Source organism: Leopardus geoffroyi, chromosome D4 (genome assembly GCF_018350155.1).
Source record: "Leopardus geoffroyi isolate Oge1 chromosome D4, O.geoffroyi_Oge1_pat1.0, whole genome shotgun sequence".
NCBI classification, from domain to species: Eukaryota; Metazoa; Chordata; class Mammalia; order Carnivora; family Felidae; genus Leopardus; species Leopardus geoffroyi.
The window spans coordinates 12,834,290-12,852,731 of NC_059342.1; the positions used below are offsets into that span (position 1 = coordinate 12,834,290).

Here is an 18,442-nt window from a genome sequence, read left to right on the forward strand (position 1 = left end):
GGTATTTTCATAGGGATTGCATTGAATCTGTAGATTGTTTTGGACAACAGAACAATTTAATGATACTAATTCTTCCATTCCATGAGCATGGTCTGTCTTTCATTTGTGTCACCTTTGGTTTCTTTTATCAGTGTGTTATAATTTTCAGAATGTATGTCTTTCACCTCCTTGGTTAAATTTATTCCTCGGTATTTTATATTTTGGGGGTGCAGTTATAAATAGGATCATTTTCTTAATTTCTCTTTTTGCCCTTATATTAATAGTGTATGGAAATGCAACAGATTTCTTTATATTAATTTTGTATTCTGCATCTTTACTGAATTCACTTATCAGTTCTAGCAGTCTTTTGGTGGAGGCGTTAGAGTTTTCTGTATGTTAGTGTCACGCCATCTGCAGATAGTGACAATTTTTACTTCTTTTACCAGTTTGGATGTCTTTTATTTTTCTTGTTTGGTTGTTGCAGCTACAACTTCCAGTATTATGTTGAATAAAAGTGGTGATAGTGGATGTTCTTTTCTTGTTCTTGATCTTAAAGGAAAAGCTTTCAGTTCTTCATCGAGTGTGATGTTAGATATGGGTTTTTCATAGATAGTCTTTATTATGTTTCTCGCTAAACATGAATGGATGTTGTATTTTGTCACATGTTTTTTTCTGCATGTATTGAGATGGTGATAGGATTTTTATACCAGAGTATCACATTGATTGATTTGCGAATATTGAACCACCTTGCGTCCATGGAATAACTTCTACTTGGTCAATGGTGAATGATCCTTTTAATGTGCTGTCGAATTTGGATTGCTAATACTGTACTTTGTTGAGGATTTTGCATCTGTATTCATCAGATACTGGCCTGTAGTTTTTTGGTTGGTTGGTTGGTTGGTTGGTTGGTTGGTAGTATCTTTGGTTTTGGATTAGCGAAATGCTGGCCTCATAGAATGAATTTGGAAGTTTTATTTCCTGTTCCAATTTTTGGAATAGTTTGAGAATAGGTATTAACTCTTTAAATGTGTAATAGATTTCAGCTGTGAAGCCATCTGGTCCTGGCCTTGTTTGCTGAGAGATTGTTGAGTAATGATTCAATTTCATTATTAGTATTTGGTCTGTTTGAATTTTCTGTTTCTTCCTGATTTTGGGAAGTTACAGGTTTCTAGGGATTTATCCATTCCTCCTAGGTTGTCCTATTTGTTGGCCTATAATTTTTCATAATATTTTCTTATTTATATTTCTGTGGTGTCCATTATTTCTTTTCCTTCACTTGAGATTTTATTTGAGTCCTCCCTTTTTTTTTTCTTGATGCGTCCAGCTAAAGGTTTATCGATTTTGTTTAATCTTTTCAAAGAACCAGGTCTTGGTTTCTTTTATCTTTTTTTATCTTTCTATATTTCATTTGTTTCTACTTTCATCTTTATTATTTTCTTCCTTTTACTAGCTTTGGGTTTGCTTTGTTCTTTTTCTAGCTTCTTTCAGTGTAAGGTTAGGTTGTTTGAGATTTCCTTGTGGAGGTAGGCCCTGTATCACTATGAAATTCCCTCTTAGAACTGCTTTTACTGCGTCCCAAAGATTTTGGCCCATTGTGTTTTCATTTTCTTTTGCCTCTGTGTATTTTTTTATTTCCTCATTAATTTCTTGGTTGACCCGTTCATTGTTAAGTAACATTTTGTTTAGCTTCCATGTGCTTATGTTCTTTCCAGATTTTTCTTGTAATTGATTTCTAACTTTATACCATTGTAATCAGAAAAGGTGCTTGATATGATATGATTTCAGTCTTCTTAATTATTGAGACTTTGTGGCCCAGTGTGATCTATTCTGGAGAATGTTCTGTGTGCACTTGAAAAGAATGTGTATTCTGTTTTTGGATGGAATGTATTGTATATATCTGTTAGATCCATCTAATCTAAGTGTTCATCAAAGCTACTGTTTGTTGTTGTTGTTGTTGTTGTTGTTGTTTTTGGTCTGGGTGATCTTATCCATTGATGAGGTGTTAAAGTCCTCTACTATTAATTTCTCACTTTGTTAATATTTACTTTATGTATTTAGTTGCTCCTTTGTTGGTTATATAGTTATTTACAGTTGTTATATCTTCTTGCTGGACTGATCTCTTTATCAGCGTGTAGTGCTGTAGTTCTTTGTCTCTTGCTTTAGTATTTGTTTTAATGTCTGTTTTGTCTGATATACACACTGCGACCCTTGCTTTTTGTTGTTCTGCTTTATTTGCATGGAATATCTTTTTCCATCCCTTCACTTTGGTCTGTAGGTGTCTTGATGTCTGAGGTGAGTCTCTTAAAGGCAGCATATACATGGGTATTTTTTCTTTTAATCCATTTAGTCATCCTATGTCTTTTGACTAGAGTGCTTAATCCATTTACATTTGAAGTAATTATTGACAGGTATGTACTTGTTGTTTTGTTTATATTGTTTACTGGTTCTTTTTGTAGTTCTGTTCATTTCTTCTCTTGCTCTTATATTATGGTTGAAATTTTTCTTTAGTGTTATGCTTGTATTCCTTTCTGTGTTTTTTTTTTGCGTATCTATTTTAGGTTTTTGATTTGTGGATACCACTGAGTTCATATATAGCATCATATGTGTGTAGCAGTCTATTTTAAGTTAGTGGTTCCTTAAATTCAGACACATTCTAAAATCACTACATTTTTGCTCCCCCTTTCACATTTTATGTATATGATACTGTACTTTACATTTTTTTATTTGGGTATCCTTTGACTAATTTTTGTAGGTGTAATTGATTTTACTACTTTTGTATTTTAACTTCCATACTGACTTTATAAGTGATTAATCTACCTTTTAGTAGATGTTTGCTTTTACCTATGAGACTTTTTTCGTTTCATCATTTTCTTCTAGTTATGGCCTTTTCTTACAACTTAAAGAGCTCCTTTTAAGTTTAGTGAGAACTCTATTAACTTTTGTTTGTGTGAAAAACTCTTTTATCTTTCCTCCTATTCTAAATGATAACTTTGCTGGGTAGAGTATTCTTGGTTGTGAGTTTTTTCTTATCGGCACTTTGAATGTATCACTGACCCTCCCTTTTGGCAGGCAGAGTTTCTGCTGAAAAATCACCTGATAGCCTTAGGAGGTTTCTCTTGTGTTTAACTTTTCTCTTGGTCCTCTAAAAATTTTCTCTTTATCATTACTTTTTGGCATTTTAATTATTATGTATCTTGGTGTGGTCCTCCTGGGATTTATCTTGTTAGGGGCTGTCAGTGGTTCCTAGACTTGGATGCTTTTCCTTCCCCAGATTAGGAAATTTTTTAGCTAGTATTTTTTAAAATAAGTTTTCTGCCCCCTTTTTTCTCTCTTCTCTTCTCTCTCTCTCTCTCTCTCTTTAATGTTTACTTATTTTTGAGAGACAGAGACTGAGCATAAGTGAGGGAGGGGCAGAGTGAGAGGGAGACACAGAGTCTGAAGCAGGCTTCAGGCTCCGAGCTGTCAGCACAGAGCCCACGTGGGTCTCAAACCCACAGAACACAAGATGATGACCTGAGCCAAAGTCAGACACCCAACTGACTGAGCCACCCAGCCGCCCCACTCTCTCTTCTCTTTCTGGGATTCCTATAATGTGAATGTTATTATGCTTAATGATGTTGCTGAATTCCCTTAACCTAGCCTCATTTATGTATTATTTTTTCTTTTTGATATTCAGCTTGATTGCTTTCCATTACCCCACCAGATCATTGATACATCCTCTAATCTGTTGATTCCTTTAGTGTATTTTTTCAGTTATTAAATTCTTCTACTCTGTCATATTTTCTTTGTTGAAGTTCTCATTGAGATCATCTGTTTTCTGAAGTCCCAATTTTTGTTACCTTTGTTTTGAGGGTTTGTTTTTTTTTTTTAAGTTATTTATTTTGAGAGAGAGAAAGACATGAGCAGGGGAGGGGCAGAGAGAGAGGTAGAGAGAGAATCCTAAGTAGACTCCATGCTGTCGGTGCAGAGCCCATTGCCGGGCTCGATCTCATGACCGTGAGACCTGAGCCAAAAAAACCTAGAGTCTGACATTTAACCAGCTGAGTCACCCAGGTGCCCCTAAATTCTTTATTAGGCATGTTGTTTATCTCCTCTGCATTTAGCTTTGTGAATTTTGTCTTGTTCTTTCATTTGGGACATGTCACTATCTCATTTTGTCTTTTGTCTCTATGTATTAAGTAGGTCAGCTACATCTCCTAGTCTTGAAAGTCATGGCCTTGTGTAGAAGGTGGTCCTGTGGTACCCTATAGCGTAGTCACCCACTGGTCTCCAGAATTTGGTGTTCCAGGAGTGCCCTCTGTGTGGGCTGTGTATGCCCTGCTCTTGTGACTGATCCTCTCTCACCTCTGGCCTTGCTGGCTGCAGTGACCCCAAATATTTGGTGTGGGTGCACTAGGCGGGGTTTGGTCCCTGCGCTGAGGCCTGAGGTTGCCTCAGGCTTGCTGGTGGGCAGGACTTGCCGGCAGCCTAGGTGTCTGCAGTTAGCCTCGATGCCATACTTGCAGGAGCGTCAAAGGCCATAACTGGCACCCTGAACAGCCAGCTAAGAGTCTGGGCTGCTGGAACTGTCGATGTGCGGGTGTGTGGGGTTATGTCCCCCCAGGGCAGGAGTCACTTTGGAGTGGCACCACTAACTGCTGGGGCTGTCTGCAGCATATGGTGGGTTAGGAGCAGTGGTTTGGGTGGGCTGGCCCCAGGAGACTGCTTGGGTGGAGCATGTGATGCTAGCAAGGTAGATGGAGTGTTAGTGCCGGCAGACAAGCTACCTAAACGGAGGGAATGGAAGGGCAGCGTCATCTGCGGCATCGCCAGCACTTTTGTTCCTGGAGAGATCTCCTGAAGATCCCTGCCCCTTTGGTACACATTCTAAGATTGGTCAGTAAATTCACCTGTCTTACATCCCAGGTACTTCTCAAACTGCTGCTTCTGTACTGTCTTGAGCAGAGTTTTTTTGTTATGTTGGCTCTTTAAGGGCACAGGCTGAATTTCCTCTTGCCCTCTGGCTCTTTCAGAGTTAAATTCTGCTGATTTTTTTTTTTTTTTTTTTTTTTACACACACGCAAATTGGAGAGGGGCAGAAAGAGAGGGAGACAGAATCAGACGCAGGCTCCAGGCTCTGAGCTGTCAGTGCAGAGTCCAACATGGGGCTCAAACCCACGAACTGTTTGATCATGAGCCAAAGTCGGACGCTTAACCGACTGAGCCACCCAGGCGCCCCAAATTCTGCTGATTTTTAAAGCCACATGTTACGGTCTTCCCAGTGCCAGGATTGGGTGGTGTGGAGTCTGATCCTCTCACTTCTCTGCTTGTAGGGTCTTTGCCATTTGTGGTTACTCCCTCCAGGGCTTTACTTCCCAGAAGTGTCTCTGCCCTTCCTCTCTTTTTTTTTTTTGCTTTAATGTTTGTTGATTTTTGAGAGAGAGAGAACTTGCAAATGCACACGAGTGGGGGAGGGGCAGAGAGCCAGGGAGACAGGATCTGAAGCGGGCTCCATGCTGACAGCAGAGAGCCCAATGAGGGGGCTCGAACTCCATGAACTGTGAGATCATGACCTGAGCCAAAGTTGGACACTTAGCCAACTAAGCCACCCAGGTGTCCCCTTCCCATCATTTTCTCTATGGCCTCCTCTTTTCAGTTGACTGTGGAAGATGTGTTTTGCTAGCCTTTCAGATTGCTTTCAGGGTTAGTTTCATAGATGTTACTGTTACCTTGATGTGTCTTTGGGACAAAATGAGCTCAAGATCCTCCTACCTAGCCATCTTCTGTATCCATTTTGCCTCTTCCTGCCTTTAATTGGGAGTATTTTAATCCAGTTGATGTAATTACTGGCAAGGCAGCATTTTTGCTAATTTGTTTCCAGTGTATTTTAGGACTTTTTTGTTCCTCTAGTTCTCCATTACTAGTTTATGTTAATAAGCATTTTCTGTTGTACCATTTAAATTCCTTTCTTTACCATGTATTTTTTGAGCTATTTTCTTTGTGGCTGCCTTTAGGATAACAGTATCTTAATTTATAGTAATCTAATTTATATTAATACCAACTTAATTTCAGTACTATGCAAAACTTTGCCTCTATATATAGCTCCATTCCATTCTCCCTCCTTTGTGCTGTTACTGTTCTACAAATTGTACTTTAATTAGTATAAGCCTGTTAGCACAGTTTATAATTCTTTCTTCATGCAGTTTTGTTTTTGTAATGATGTTTGATTCTCTGACACCAGCCGTGTCCTACATTCAATTCAGTTTGGATACTAACTACCTGGAATTAGAGCAGACTATAAGCTAAGGGCTTGGTCCCATAGGACAGCCTTTGCTTCATATATTAGTCTCAAGGACCCAGGACCCAGGGCAAGATAAAAGATAAATCAGTCCTGGTACTGATAAAAAAGATACAGTTGGTCTTACTCCCTAGTTCCTGGTTTGGAGTTCTTAACATCCTTGAAATTGTCTGAGTGACAGGAGTATCTTTTGTTATTGATACCTGCACTTCTGCTGGTACTCATAAGTTTATTTACTTATGAGAGAGGAAGAGAGACCAAGCAAGTGAGCCAGGGAGGGGCCGAGAGGGAGACAGAATCCGAAGTAGGTTCCAGGCTCCGAGCTGTCAGTACAGAGCCTGACATGGGCTCAAACTCTTGAACCGTGAGATCGTGACCTGAGCTGAAGTCGGACACTTAACCGTTTGAGCCACCCTGGTGCCCCAAGAATTTTAAATTTTTAATTAATCTCTACACCCAGTGTGGGACTTGAACTCAAACCCCTGAGATCAGGAGTCTCATGCTCTATCAGTTGAACCAACCAAGGTGCCCTAACAACTGCTGGTTGGTTATAAAGGATACAACTCAGTAACAGCCGGATGGAAGAGATGCGTAGGACAAGATATGGGAGTGGGGTGTTCAGAGCTTTCGTTCACCCCTACTAGGTGCTTTGTCTTCCCGGCATATTGACCTCTTCCCCAACCCGGAAGCTCCAGAACTTTGTCGTTTTTATTGACATTTTATTATGAGTTTTTATTGACATTTTATTATGTAGGCATAATTGAATAAATTATTGGCCATTGGTAAATGAACTCCATCTCCAGTTCTTTTCTCCTCCAGGAGGTCAGGGCATGGGGCTGAAAGTTCCAGCCCTCTGATCTTGTGGTTGATTCTTCGGACAACCAGTCCCCATTCTGAAGCGATCTCGGGGCCCTTCCAAGAATCATCTTATTGGCATAAAATCAGGCATGTTCAAACGTGCTCAGTATCAATAACAAAAGATACTCCTGTCAGTCAGGCAATTTCAAGGATGTTAAGAACTCCAAACCAGGAACTAGGGAGTAAGACCAACTGTATCTTTTTTATCAGTACCAGGACTGATTTATCTTTTAAATCAGAAAAGAGAAAAAAAGTTACAAACAACAGATACATTTTAACTATTTTTTATATTAATTATGTAGTTACCTTTACTGGTGCTCTTTGTTTCTTTGTATAGATTCAAGTTACTGTCTAGTGTCCTTTCATCTTGGCATGAAAGACTGACTTTAGGATTTCTTGTAGGGCAGGTGTGCTAGTGATGAATTATCCCGGTTCACATTTACCTAGCAATGTCTTAAATTATCCTTTGTTTCTGAAGGATAGTTTTACTGGATACAGAATTCTTGTTTTTTTCTCCCCCCAGCGCTTTGAATATGACATCCTGCTGCCCTCTAGCCTCCTTGGTTTCTGATGAGGAAGGAGTCAGCTGTTAATCTTCTTGGGGATCCCTTGTACTTGATGAGTTACTTTTATCTTGCTTTCAACGTTTTTGTCTTTTAGCAGCTAACAATGATGTTTTTCACTTTATCCTACTGAGAAGTTATTTAGCTTTTTGGATATGCAGATTAATGTTTTAGATCGAAGTTGGGAAGTTTGGGGTTTTTAATTTCCTCAGATAGTCATTCTGCCTGTTTTTGTTCTCTCCTTCTGAGATTCCTATTCTGCGTATTTCGATCTACGTGATGGTACACTTTGATACACATTTTATTCATTTGTTTTCTTTTCATCAAACTGGATAATCTCAAGTGACTGATGTTCAGTTTCCCCTTGTTTTGCTTTTTCAGATCTGCTTTTAGCTCCACTAGTGATAAGTTATTGTACTTTGAAACTCCACAGTTTCCAGTTGGCTCTTTTTTATACTTGATTCCTCTATTAATCCTCTATTCATTGAGACATTATTTCCTTGTCTTTAGTAATCTAGACATGGTTTTCTTTAGTTCATTGAAAACATTTTTAAAATAGTTGTTGTAAAGTCTTTACTTTGTAAGTCTATTTCTGGACTTCCTCGGGGATACTTTCTATTGACTGCTAATTTTCTGGTGTATGACCTATATTTTGTTTTTGTTGAAACTGGCAGTTTAAAATTTTTTTTTTTTTTTTCAACGTTTATTTATTTTTGGGACAGAGAGAGACAGAGCATGAACGGGGGAGGGGCAGAGAGAGAGAGGGAGACACAGAATCGGAAACAGGCTCCAGGCTCCGAGCCATCAGCCCAGAGCCTGACGCGGGGCTCGAACTCACGGACCGCGAGATCGTGACCTGGCTGAAGTCGGACGCTTAACCGACTGCGCCACCCAGGCGCCCCTGAAACTGGCAGTTTAAATAGCATGATGTGGCAACTGAAATCATTTGTCCTTCCCTCCCCAGGCTTTTGTTGCTGTTTGTTGATGATGTTTTTGTTGCTGTTGGTTTAGTTACTTTCCTAACTGATGCTTTGAAATTTGTAGTTTTTGTTGTGCGTGACAGCGGAAGTCTGTGCTGAGTTAGCATACTGGGCAGATATTTCCTTAAATGATTGCAACCACTCTGTCTCCCAGTCTTTGTTGAGTGTCTCTTCATGCATGTTGGGTCACACCTTCAACACATAGCAGGGCAGTGTTTTTACTTTCCACCAAGATTCAGTAAATGCTCCCTGGGTTGTTGCAAACTTTGGTTAATATCCAGTGCTAGTTTACAGCTCTGTTTTGGGTTTCACTTCCTACTTGAACATAGCCTCAAGGTGAAACATTCTTTGCACAGAGCCTCTGTGAGAGCTTAGGATCTCCTCCAGTCTTTCTGGAGAATGTGTACCATCCTAGGCATGCGCACTGTCCTACTCATATAGCCTTCTAGATTCTCAGGAGCTTCCAGAGTCTCCTATGGGTGTCCTCTCCAGCTTTTTAAGTTTTTTTTGGTTAGCTTTGCCACAACTGTTATTCGAAACAACTGTGGTGTTAAAACACTGGCCACTGATTGTCTTTGACAAATGCCTTCAGGGGAAAGACTTCCAGCTGGGGTGGAGTCACATCAAAAAAAGACAACCTTTGCAAGTAAGGTTTTCGAGTAAGTGCAGACAGATCAGATAATGGCACTTATCTGAGAATGAGAGCTTGAAAACTTTCTAACCTTGTTCTGACCTCTACAGTGGCCCTTAAGTAGCTGATTTGATTTCACTGTGATTGTGGACAGTTGATTTTCAGGGCTGCCAGCGAACTGGAAGGGAATAGGACATGTTTAAAATCCCACACATCTTGGGGCGCCTGGGTGGCTCAGTCGGGTAAGCGTCCTACTTCGGCTCGGGTCATGATCTCAGGGTTTGTGAGTTGGAGCCCCACATCGGGCTCTGCGCTGACAACTCGAGGCCTGGGGCCTGCTTCGGATTCTGTGTCTCCCTCTCTCTTTCTCGCTCTCTCAAAATAAACATTAAAAAAAAATTTTTTTTTAATCCCATACATCTTGCTGTTTTTACCAAGATTCAGGCATTTTTCTTGAATAAACAGTCTCCAGGTTATTATAAGCCTTTGATTAAATTCCAGAATTTCAAAAAAGTTAATTTTGACAACTTTTGTCAGTGCTTTCATTGCTTTTTTGGAGGAGAGGATTTTCAGTTTGATTTTGCCATTCCTGATGATTTAGAAATCTTTTCTGTATCTATAAAAAAATGTTGCTGGGATTTTAATAGGAATTGCATTAAACGTGTATATCAGTTTGGGGAGAATTGAAACCTTTACTTTATTGGGTCTTCCAGTCTTTCAACATGGTATGTCTCCATCTATTTAGATCTTTTATTTCTTCAGTGACCACTGTGTAGTTTTCAGCATACAAGATCTCTGTGTTTTGTGAGATTACACCTAAGTATTTTTTTCTCTCCCTTTCTCTTTTTAAAAAATAGAGTCTCTGGGATTTTCTGCATAGGCAATCGTGTCATCTACACATGGAGACAGTTTTTTCTTTTTTTTTTTTCTTTTTTTTTTTTTTCTGATTTGTATGCCTTTTAATTCCTTTCTTGCCTTACTGCACTGGCTAGAACTTCCCGCACTGTGTTGAATAAGAACGGCAAGAGTGGACATCCTTACCTCATTCGTGATCTTAAGAGGAAAGCAGTTTGTTTTTTATCATTAAGTGTATTGTTACTGTAGGTTTTTTTATAGATTTTTTTAATCAAGTTTGGTAATTTTTACTCTATTCCTATGTTTCTGGGAGTGTTTATCATTGAGTGTTGGATTTTGTTAAGTGCTTTTTTTTTTTTGGCATTTGTTGATATGATAGTGTTCATGTTCACCTTTAGCATTGCATTACCTTGACCTTGATTTTTTTTTTTTATCATCAAATCAACCTTACATCCATGAAAATCCTTCTTGGTTGTGGTATATAATTTTATAATTGTTGAATTCTGTTGACTAACAGTTAAAGGATTTTTGTGTCTGTGAGGGATATTGCTCTGTAGTTTTCTTTTTGTACCATCTGTTTTTGGTGTCAGAATACTAACTAGCTTTATAAGATAAATTCAGAAGTGTTTCACCTCTTCTGTTTGTTTTTTTTTTATAGAAGAGACTGAAGAATTGGTGTTAATTCTTTAAACATTCTGAATAATTCTCAAATGACACTATCTGGTCTTTAAGATTTTGGCGGAGGGAGGGGAGTTAAAATTATGAATTAAATTTAATTAAGAGCTATTCAAATAATCTTTCATATTTAATGAGTTGTGGTAGTTAGTGTTTTTTGAGGGATTGATCTGTTGTGTCTAAGTTGTCAAATTTGTGCAGAGTTTTTTACTATCCTTTTGATGCCTGTAGTGATACAGTCATACTCCTATTTCATTTCTGATATTGGTAATTTGTGTCTTTTTGGGGAGGAAAGGCAATCTTGCTAGAAGTTTATTAATTTTATTGGTTTTTGCAAAGAACCAGCTCTATGCTTCATAGATTTTGTTGTTCTCTTTTTAATTATATTGACGTCTGTTCATATCCTAATTATTTCCTCTTTTCTGCTTGATGTGGGTTTATTTTGCTCTTTTCCCGGGTTCTTGAGGTGAAATCTCAAGATTACTGATTTGAGACTTTTGTGTATGGACTTAATGCTATAAACTTGCCTCTCGTCACTGCTTTAGATGTGTCCACAAATTTTGATACTTTGTATTATTATTTTTGTTCAGTTTGATGTACTTTTTCACTTTTCTTGAGACCACAATTTATTCACCTATTGATGGACATTAAGATTGTTTCTGGTTTGGGGCTATTACCAGTAAAGCTGCCATGAGTATTCTTGTGCAAGTTTTTGTATAAAATATATGCTTTAATTTTCTTTGGTAGTTTCCTAAGAGTAGAATATCATAGGTATATATTTTACTTTTGAAGGAATTAACAACCTGTTTTCCAAAATGATTGTAATTTATTGTAGTTGTCATTGATAAAAGTTGACTTTTGATGGCTTGGAATTTTTAAAACATGGTCCTTCACCATAAGTAATTAGACACTGCTTGAAATGGCCTCCTTTAGATGTAGGTAGCTACAAGGACTGTCCTCGTACAAGATAAAATGGAGTGAGTATAGATGGAGATATGGTGATGGGTTTTAAAGCAGGAATTTTAACTATGCTGTTAATGAAGTGTGAGACAAGGTCATCAGCTGAGTGAGCAGAGGGCCTGCAGCAATAAAGGATTGAGGAAGGTGGAAGACAAGATGTGAAGTCACTTGAGAATGAGCACACATTGATTAGAGAAATGTGATAGGTGTGTCTGGTAGTTTTGAGTTTGTATTTAAGTTTTGTGGCTGTCAATTCAAAGTGAGACGCCTTTTTGGAGAGTTTCTTCAATTAGTTCAGCCTCTTGGATAGAGACAGAAGGTATGTAGTTAGGTTTGGTAGAGACTATGCCTTTTTTTCCTGGCTGATGTGACATAGGAATGGTGGAGGAACAAGAGGTCTTTGCAGTGGGTCCTGTACTGGGTTGTGGAACCTCAGGAGGTTAAAAAAAGAAATGAAGGGGATGATGGATTGTGAAAAGATAGTAGGGTCACTGCATTACAGGACTCTGCGGGGTCAAAGAATAGTGTGAATAATACCACAGTAAATAAAATGCAAGTAAAGGGGACTGGAAGAACAGGATTGTAGAAATGGTTTTCAGGTGGATGATTTTGGGTGATTTACATGATTTGAAGTATAACCATAGGAGAAGGTAGCTGCAGAGGGGTTTAGGAAAAGATGGTTGAAGTTGAAGTCCAGGAACACAAGGACCAAAGAGATTGATTTTCTATATATGTGATGGGCATAATAGGAAAGCAGTGAGTGGGGAGCTACAATCATCAACGAATGGAGTGATGAAGGTTTTTTGAGGGGGGTAGTTAACACAGCAACAGAGATAAGGGTGGTAAAGCCTGATACCATGGTCTTCAAGGGAATTCCAGTGGGGCTCAGTTAATGGAAGAAATAGTACAATGGGGATTCATGAGGATTAACACCCTCTCCCCACCTCTGAGTCCTGAAGCAGTCTGAAGGATTATGGCAGGAGAAGGTCTAGAGAGGGCTCTAGAAGTGTCTTTCAGGAATAGCCAAGTGTCAGTTGGAACAATAGAGAACATTCATGGAAATTGAAGATGATGAGTATGGGATTAGCATGGAAGTTTCTTGGTTGAGAGTGACACATGAATTAGAGTTCAGAAAACTTAGCTGGAAGGGCAGGGATATTGGGCTGCTTCCTAGTTTTTCAAGTCAGACAAAGACCTCTTGGTACAGATTTCTTTAGTAGTCCAGTGATTTTTGGTAGCTTGGTGGGTCTGTTTTGCTGGGAGTGCAAAGGTTTTGTTAAATTTCTTGTCCCTTTTTCATGGAGCTGGACTGCCTCATGTATTTGGTGATTCTTAATTCTGTACCTGTTAATTCTCATTGCCTTGGACTTCATGGATTTCCAGCCCAACGGTGTGGCTTCTTGTCTCCTTCCTTCTTTTAATCCTATTGAACATTGTGAACTTTCAGACACAGATATGTCTCTTAATTTTTTCATATATTTCCATCTTCTCCATGTTTGGTATGGAGAGGTGATTTTGGCATATTTCAGTTTGTTATCGTGACACTGTCAAAGTTAAATTTTTAGAAAGGAAAAAGTTGATACCAACCCGGATGTCCAACAATAGGGAATAGGACAAAATATCCATAGATATTATATCCAATGAACATTACACAGAAACCAAAATTTTGTTTTGCCAAGGACATGGGAGAAATGAGAAACTGTTCTCAATACATATTTAGTGGTGTCATTTAATAAAACATATGTTCTATAGAAACATGTAAATAAGTAGGTATTAAAATGGAAGTGTTTAAGGACATTGAGATTATAGATGATTTTTATTAAGTTTCTGTTTTCCATATTTTCTATAATGAATATGTTCCTACTTTTATAATGGGGAGGAGGTAAGGGAGTAAATATGACTTGGAAGGAAAGCAAGCTAACAAATTATGTGATATGTTAACCTTAATTACTATAATATGAAATTCTATTTCTGTAAAAAAAACAATAGGTTGTATACATGTACATGTGTGTGTGTCTTAAAAATCTTAGCTCTAGGTAGGCTTTATATGGTTTTGATAAAAATCTAGCAGATATGATTTTTTGTTTTTGTTTTTTAATAATTTACCCTGAATATAAGTCAGCAAATCTAAACATGTAGATTGACAATTAAAATCTCAAAATATTAATTTCAAATAATAGTAGTAAATAATTTTGTTAAAAGACAATAGTTAATTTCAGCTTAAAATTAAGGGTTACATCATCATAATCATCATTTGTATTCCTGCTTAATTGAAAGTCTGTCATATACCATACAAATGCTGTTTTAATTTCAGTCTTCTGGTGTGTAGTATGCATTGACTTTCTGTCTGTATTTAGAAATCTCTCATTGGCTTTATAAATATTTTGTTCATTGAGCACATATTTAATGAGTGCTGACTGTAAGCTAAGCTTTGCTCTAGGTACGTAGGATGTATTAGTGAACAAATAAAGATAACCCAGGTGGTCTGGTAGGAATAACAGCCCACAACACAATACCTTTTAGTGAAGAAAACACCTATGTACTTAGTTTGCATTTTAAAGACTGTATTACTATAAAAGTCTTGTAAAGCAGTACTGACCTACTTTTGTTTTATTAGATTGAGGAACTGCAGCAGGCTTTAACAGTAAAACAGAATGAAGAACACGATCGCCAGAGGAGGATAAGTAACACTCGGAAGATGATCGAAGATTTGCAAAATGAACTGAAGACCGCAGAAAACTGTGAGAATCTTCAGCCCCAAATTGATGCCATCACAAATGATTTGAGACGAATTCAAGATGAAAAGGTATCATGTGAAGGCGAGGTGATCGATAAGCGAGGAGAGAAGGAAACCCTAGAGAAGGAGAAAAAGAGTAAGTTTTATTAAACTTAGTGTGAAGAGATGTTTATAAAATGGAGATCTGTTTCTGTTGATGGACTTTCTTCTTCCCCTGGAACCAGGTCTTTACCTGCTCAAATCCCCTTGTTGAGGAATCTCCCCTTGGGTTTTCCAAATTGATGCCTTAATTACCTAGATGTATTATATACCGTGCTTTGCCACTGGCTAACCACTGTCTTATGTCAGATAATGGTGGTTGATTTAATTTTCCAAAAATGCTTTCCTTTATTTTCTTCACAAAGTCCTCCACCATTGTTTATCAGATCAGATTTAAGCTCTTCATTCTAGTCTTCATAACCTTCCATTAACTTTGCCCCTTCAAACCTGTCCCAAATCATCTTTGCTTTTCTTTCCTGTAGACCATGAAAATAGATTTATAACATGAGTCACATAAAACAGGTCTTAAATTCTATCTGCTCAGTGTATGCAACTAAGATCAGTAAAAAAGAACAAAAACCCCTAACTTGGTCTGTTTATCAAAGTACGAGATGTGTGTGGTTAAAAAAAAAAAAAAAAAAGAAAGAAAGAAAAACTAGAACAAAAGTGTGGCCCAACCTCTTTCAAACCTCCAGACCTGCTCTCAGGACAAAGCATGTTTAACTACCTCGGCAGTGTTTTCTAATAGACCTTCATTTATATTTTTATCATGTTCTTGTTTTGCCCTGGCTAGATGAATCAACTTTAGACATTATCTTTTGATGTTTTGTGCTTTGGATTTAGATTCCTGCTCATAACATCTCCTGTCCCTATTGTAATTCCTCAAGTGGCATTATTGTATTAATACTAATTACTAATCTTTAACATTTATTATCGGTTAACTGTAGTATCTTTAAATCTTTTGTCATTTAACAATTGTCAGTATTGCTTGAGTGCACACTTTGTCAGCTAAAAATACCGATACTTTCATCCTGTTTACTTTTCACCCTTCTGACACTCTAAGTTCTCTAATTTGGTCTCTTGAAATTTCTTTCAAGGCTGAAAACATTTTATTGAACACCATATCAAGTTTTATGGGCTCTGTTTATGGGTTAATTCTAAAAGCTAGAAATATCAAGTATTACTTGTTACTACAACAGTGAAACTTATTCACAGAAGAGCTAGGTAGTACATTTTGATCTGATTTCCTTTTATTGATATTTTTTTATTATTTTTTTAAATGTTTATTTTTGAGAGGGAGTGCAAGCAGGGGAGGATCAGAGAGAGAGGGAGACAGAGGATCTGAAGCAGGCTATGTATGCACAGTTATGCACTAACAGCAGAGAGACCAATATGGGGCTTGAATTCGTGATCCACAAGACCGTGACCTGAGCTAAAGTCATATGTTTAACTGACTGAGGCACCCAGGCACCCTGATAGCTTTTTTAAAGGTTTTAGTTTTCCTTCAAAAACAAAAACAAAAACAGAAAAACATTTGCTGTAGCGTTTCCTTAAAAAACAATTGAGGTGCCTGGCTAGCTTAGTCAGTAGAGCATGTGACTCTTGATCTCAGGGCTGTGAGTTCAAGCTCCATGTTGGGTGTGCCGCCTACTTAAAAAACAAAAACAATTAGGCATTCTTGTGAGTTCTGGAGCCCCCCTATCCCCCTCCTTCCACCTAAATGGATTGTTTTCAAAGCCTCCCAAGTGTCTGCCATCTGGGATTTGTCACAGATCCTTGTCTGTATTGGATAAAACTATTCCGTGTCTTTTTCTTGCATTGCTCCATTATACATCTTTGGGTAACCTTGTAAGAAGAGATATTTGGAATTTAATTACAGATATCTGGGATTTAATGACAACACCTTCATTTCATGGTCCCCTTTTAACTTGGTTTTGTTGTATATATGACTCTAGGTTGAAAACAATTTTTCTCTCCGAAGTTTGAAGGCCTATTGCAATCACCTCGTGTTAGGAAATATAGCGATTTCTTAATCTTCTTTATGTGGCCTATTTGTTTTTGATAGCTTAAAGATCATTTTTTTTATCCCAAGTGTTTGGAAATTTGATAATAATTTCTCCAGGGTTTTGCTTTCTCACTGTGTTGGGTACTTGCTGAGTGGTGCTAACTTTGAGATCTAAGATACCCTTTTGTATTATTTAATGCAGGTTTTCAAAGATATACTTTGTTTTCCTTTTTTAGGCGTGGGTGATAATATTGTACGATTTGACAATCTCATGAATCAAAAGGAAGATAAGCTGAGACAGAGATACCGTGACACATATGATGCTGTTTTATGGCTAAGAAATAACCGGGACAAATTTAAGCAAAGGGTCTGTGAACCTATAATGCTCACGGTAAGAAATTTTGTTTGTCTTGGTAGCATCTGTTAGTTTTATTATTGCAATCGTTATAGATTTTTGTTGTTTTAAGAATTCTTAGTTTTATTAACAACATGCTTTTCCATTATCAGACTTGTGGCAGTTGGTAGGCTGCTGAATCCATACCTGAGTTTTCTAAAGGGCCCTTGACCAACAATAGGAAAAGTAGGAAACTTAGCTTATTGAATCTAAGGAATCATGTATAAAATTAGTTTGGTTAGCTAGTTCCTTCTGGCTGTTGTTGTTCTTAGGTTAGATAGCAGGCAATAGATTAAATGCTGCCAAAGGGCTGGAAACTATTGTAAATAACTATGTTGATATGGGGGAACTGATAGAAGACAGAAGAGAGAGAATTACCTACAAATATTAGCATTCTGAGAATTCTGAGAATGAAACCAGCATAAACCTTTGATAGCTCTTTTTGATGATCATGGGTCATTAAGAAGAAGGTAAGCTATATTTAGCAAATCATTTAATGAAGTGTGGCTTCATTGGAATTTAGATGGAATGGCTAGGACAATTTCCATCTCAAATATTTAAAATAATAATTTTGGCCATGGAAAGGGAAAAGAAAGTAAACACCACAGTCTTTGGTAGCGATATATTAGGTATAATATGAACGTAAAACTTACACCAAAATGACCTAAGGATTGTTTTTGCTGGGTAATTTTTTTTTTTTTTACTTTAGAAAAGAATGCACTATAGATCCTTGCAGGATTCATGAAAACTTCTATTTTCTGTAATTCGTGTTTGTGTTATCCTTTATTTAAAATCATTTCATGTAGTTTTCTTTTTTATATCTTAGATTATGTTAGCAAAATTAATATGCATAATACTGTATTCTCTTCTTGCTCAGGTATGTATTATTAGAGTATTTTTGCCAGATCAAGAAGGGAATATCTATTTTGGATGCAGACATTATTGTTTTGATTAATCTGGTAAGGACTGAAAGAAAATATAAGAAAATATTTTGATCCTTAATAAATTATAATGCAAATAATTGTCAACAGATTTTTGTTAAAATGTCAACCTCAAAATTATAATTCACAACGTTAGTAAATTTGCCATCCTTTATCATTTCATCTCCTATCAGTAGCCTGTCACCAAGAGGGATTACTAGCAGGCATATATTTACATTACAAATTACATTCGAATCTTTGAGATGAAAAGATATACCCTTCTTTTTTTTATCCTTTCTGAAATAACCCTTCACCTTTCCTACCACCTTCTTCCAACTTTGTTGCTCCCCTAGCTCCATCCCGATACACACACTTACCTAACCCTCCAATATCTAGTTGAAATGTCATCACAGTAGGAAAATTAACAATGTATCAACTTAAAATTTTAGTCATAGAAGTTGTCAACTAGCAGTCCATTTCCAGGAGTTATTTCTGACCATTCCAATCTACGATGGGAGAAGTGTGCAAAGATTTGTTTATAGTTCTGTTCCTCACAGCAGTGTTTATAA

At 37.4% G+C, this 18,442-nt stretch overlaps 1 protein-coding gene across 5 annotated transcripts in view; it reads left to right on the forward strand.

Annotated features, from left to right (window-relative positions):
* SMC5 (structural maintenance of chromosomes 5) overlaps nucleotides 1-18,442 on the forward strand; it is a 95,675-nt gene that overhangs the window by 35,720 nt on the left and 41,513 nt on the right. For all 5 annotated transcript variants that reach the window (XM_045469591.1, XM_045469592.1, XM_045469594.1 and 2 more), the window contains exons 9-10: nucleotides 14,396-14,651; nucleotides 16,796-16,950. In XM_045469591.1, coding sequence (XP_045325547.1) covers nucleotides 14,396-14,651; nucleotides 16,796-16,950 — 411 coding nt within the window. The remainder of the gene's footprint in view (nucleotides 1-14,395; nucleotides 14,652-16,795; nucleotides 16,951-18,442) is intronic.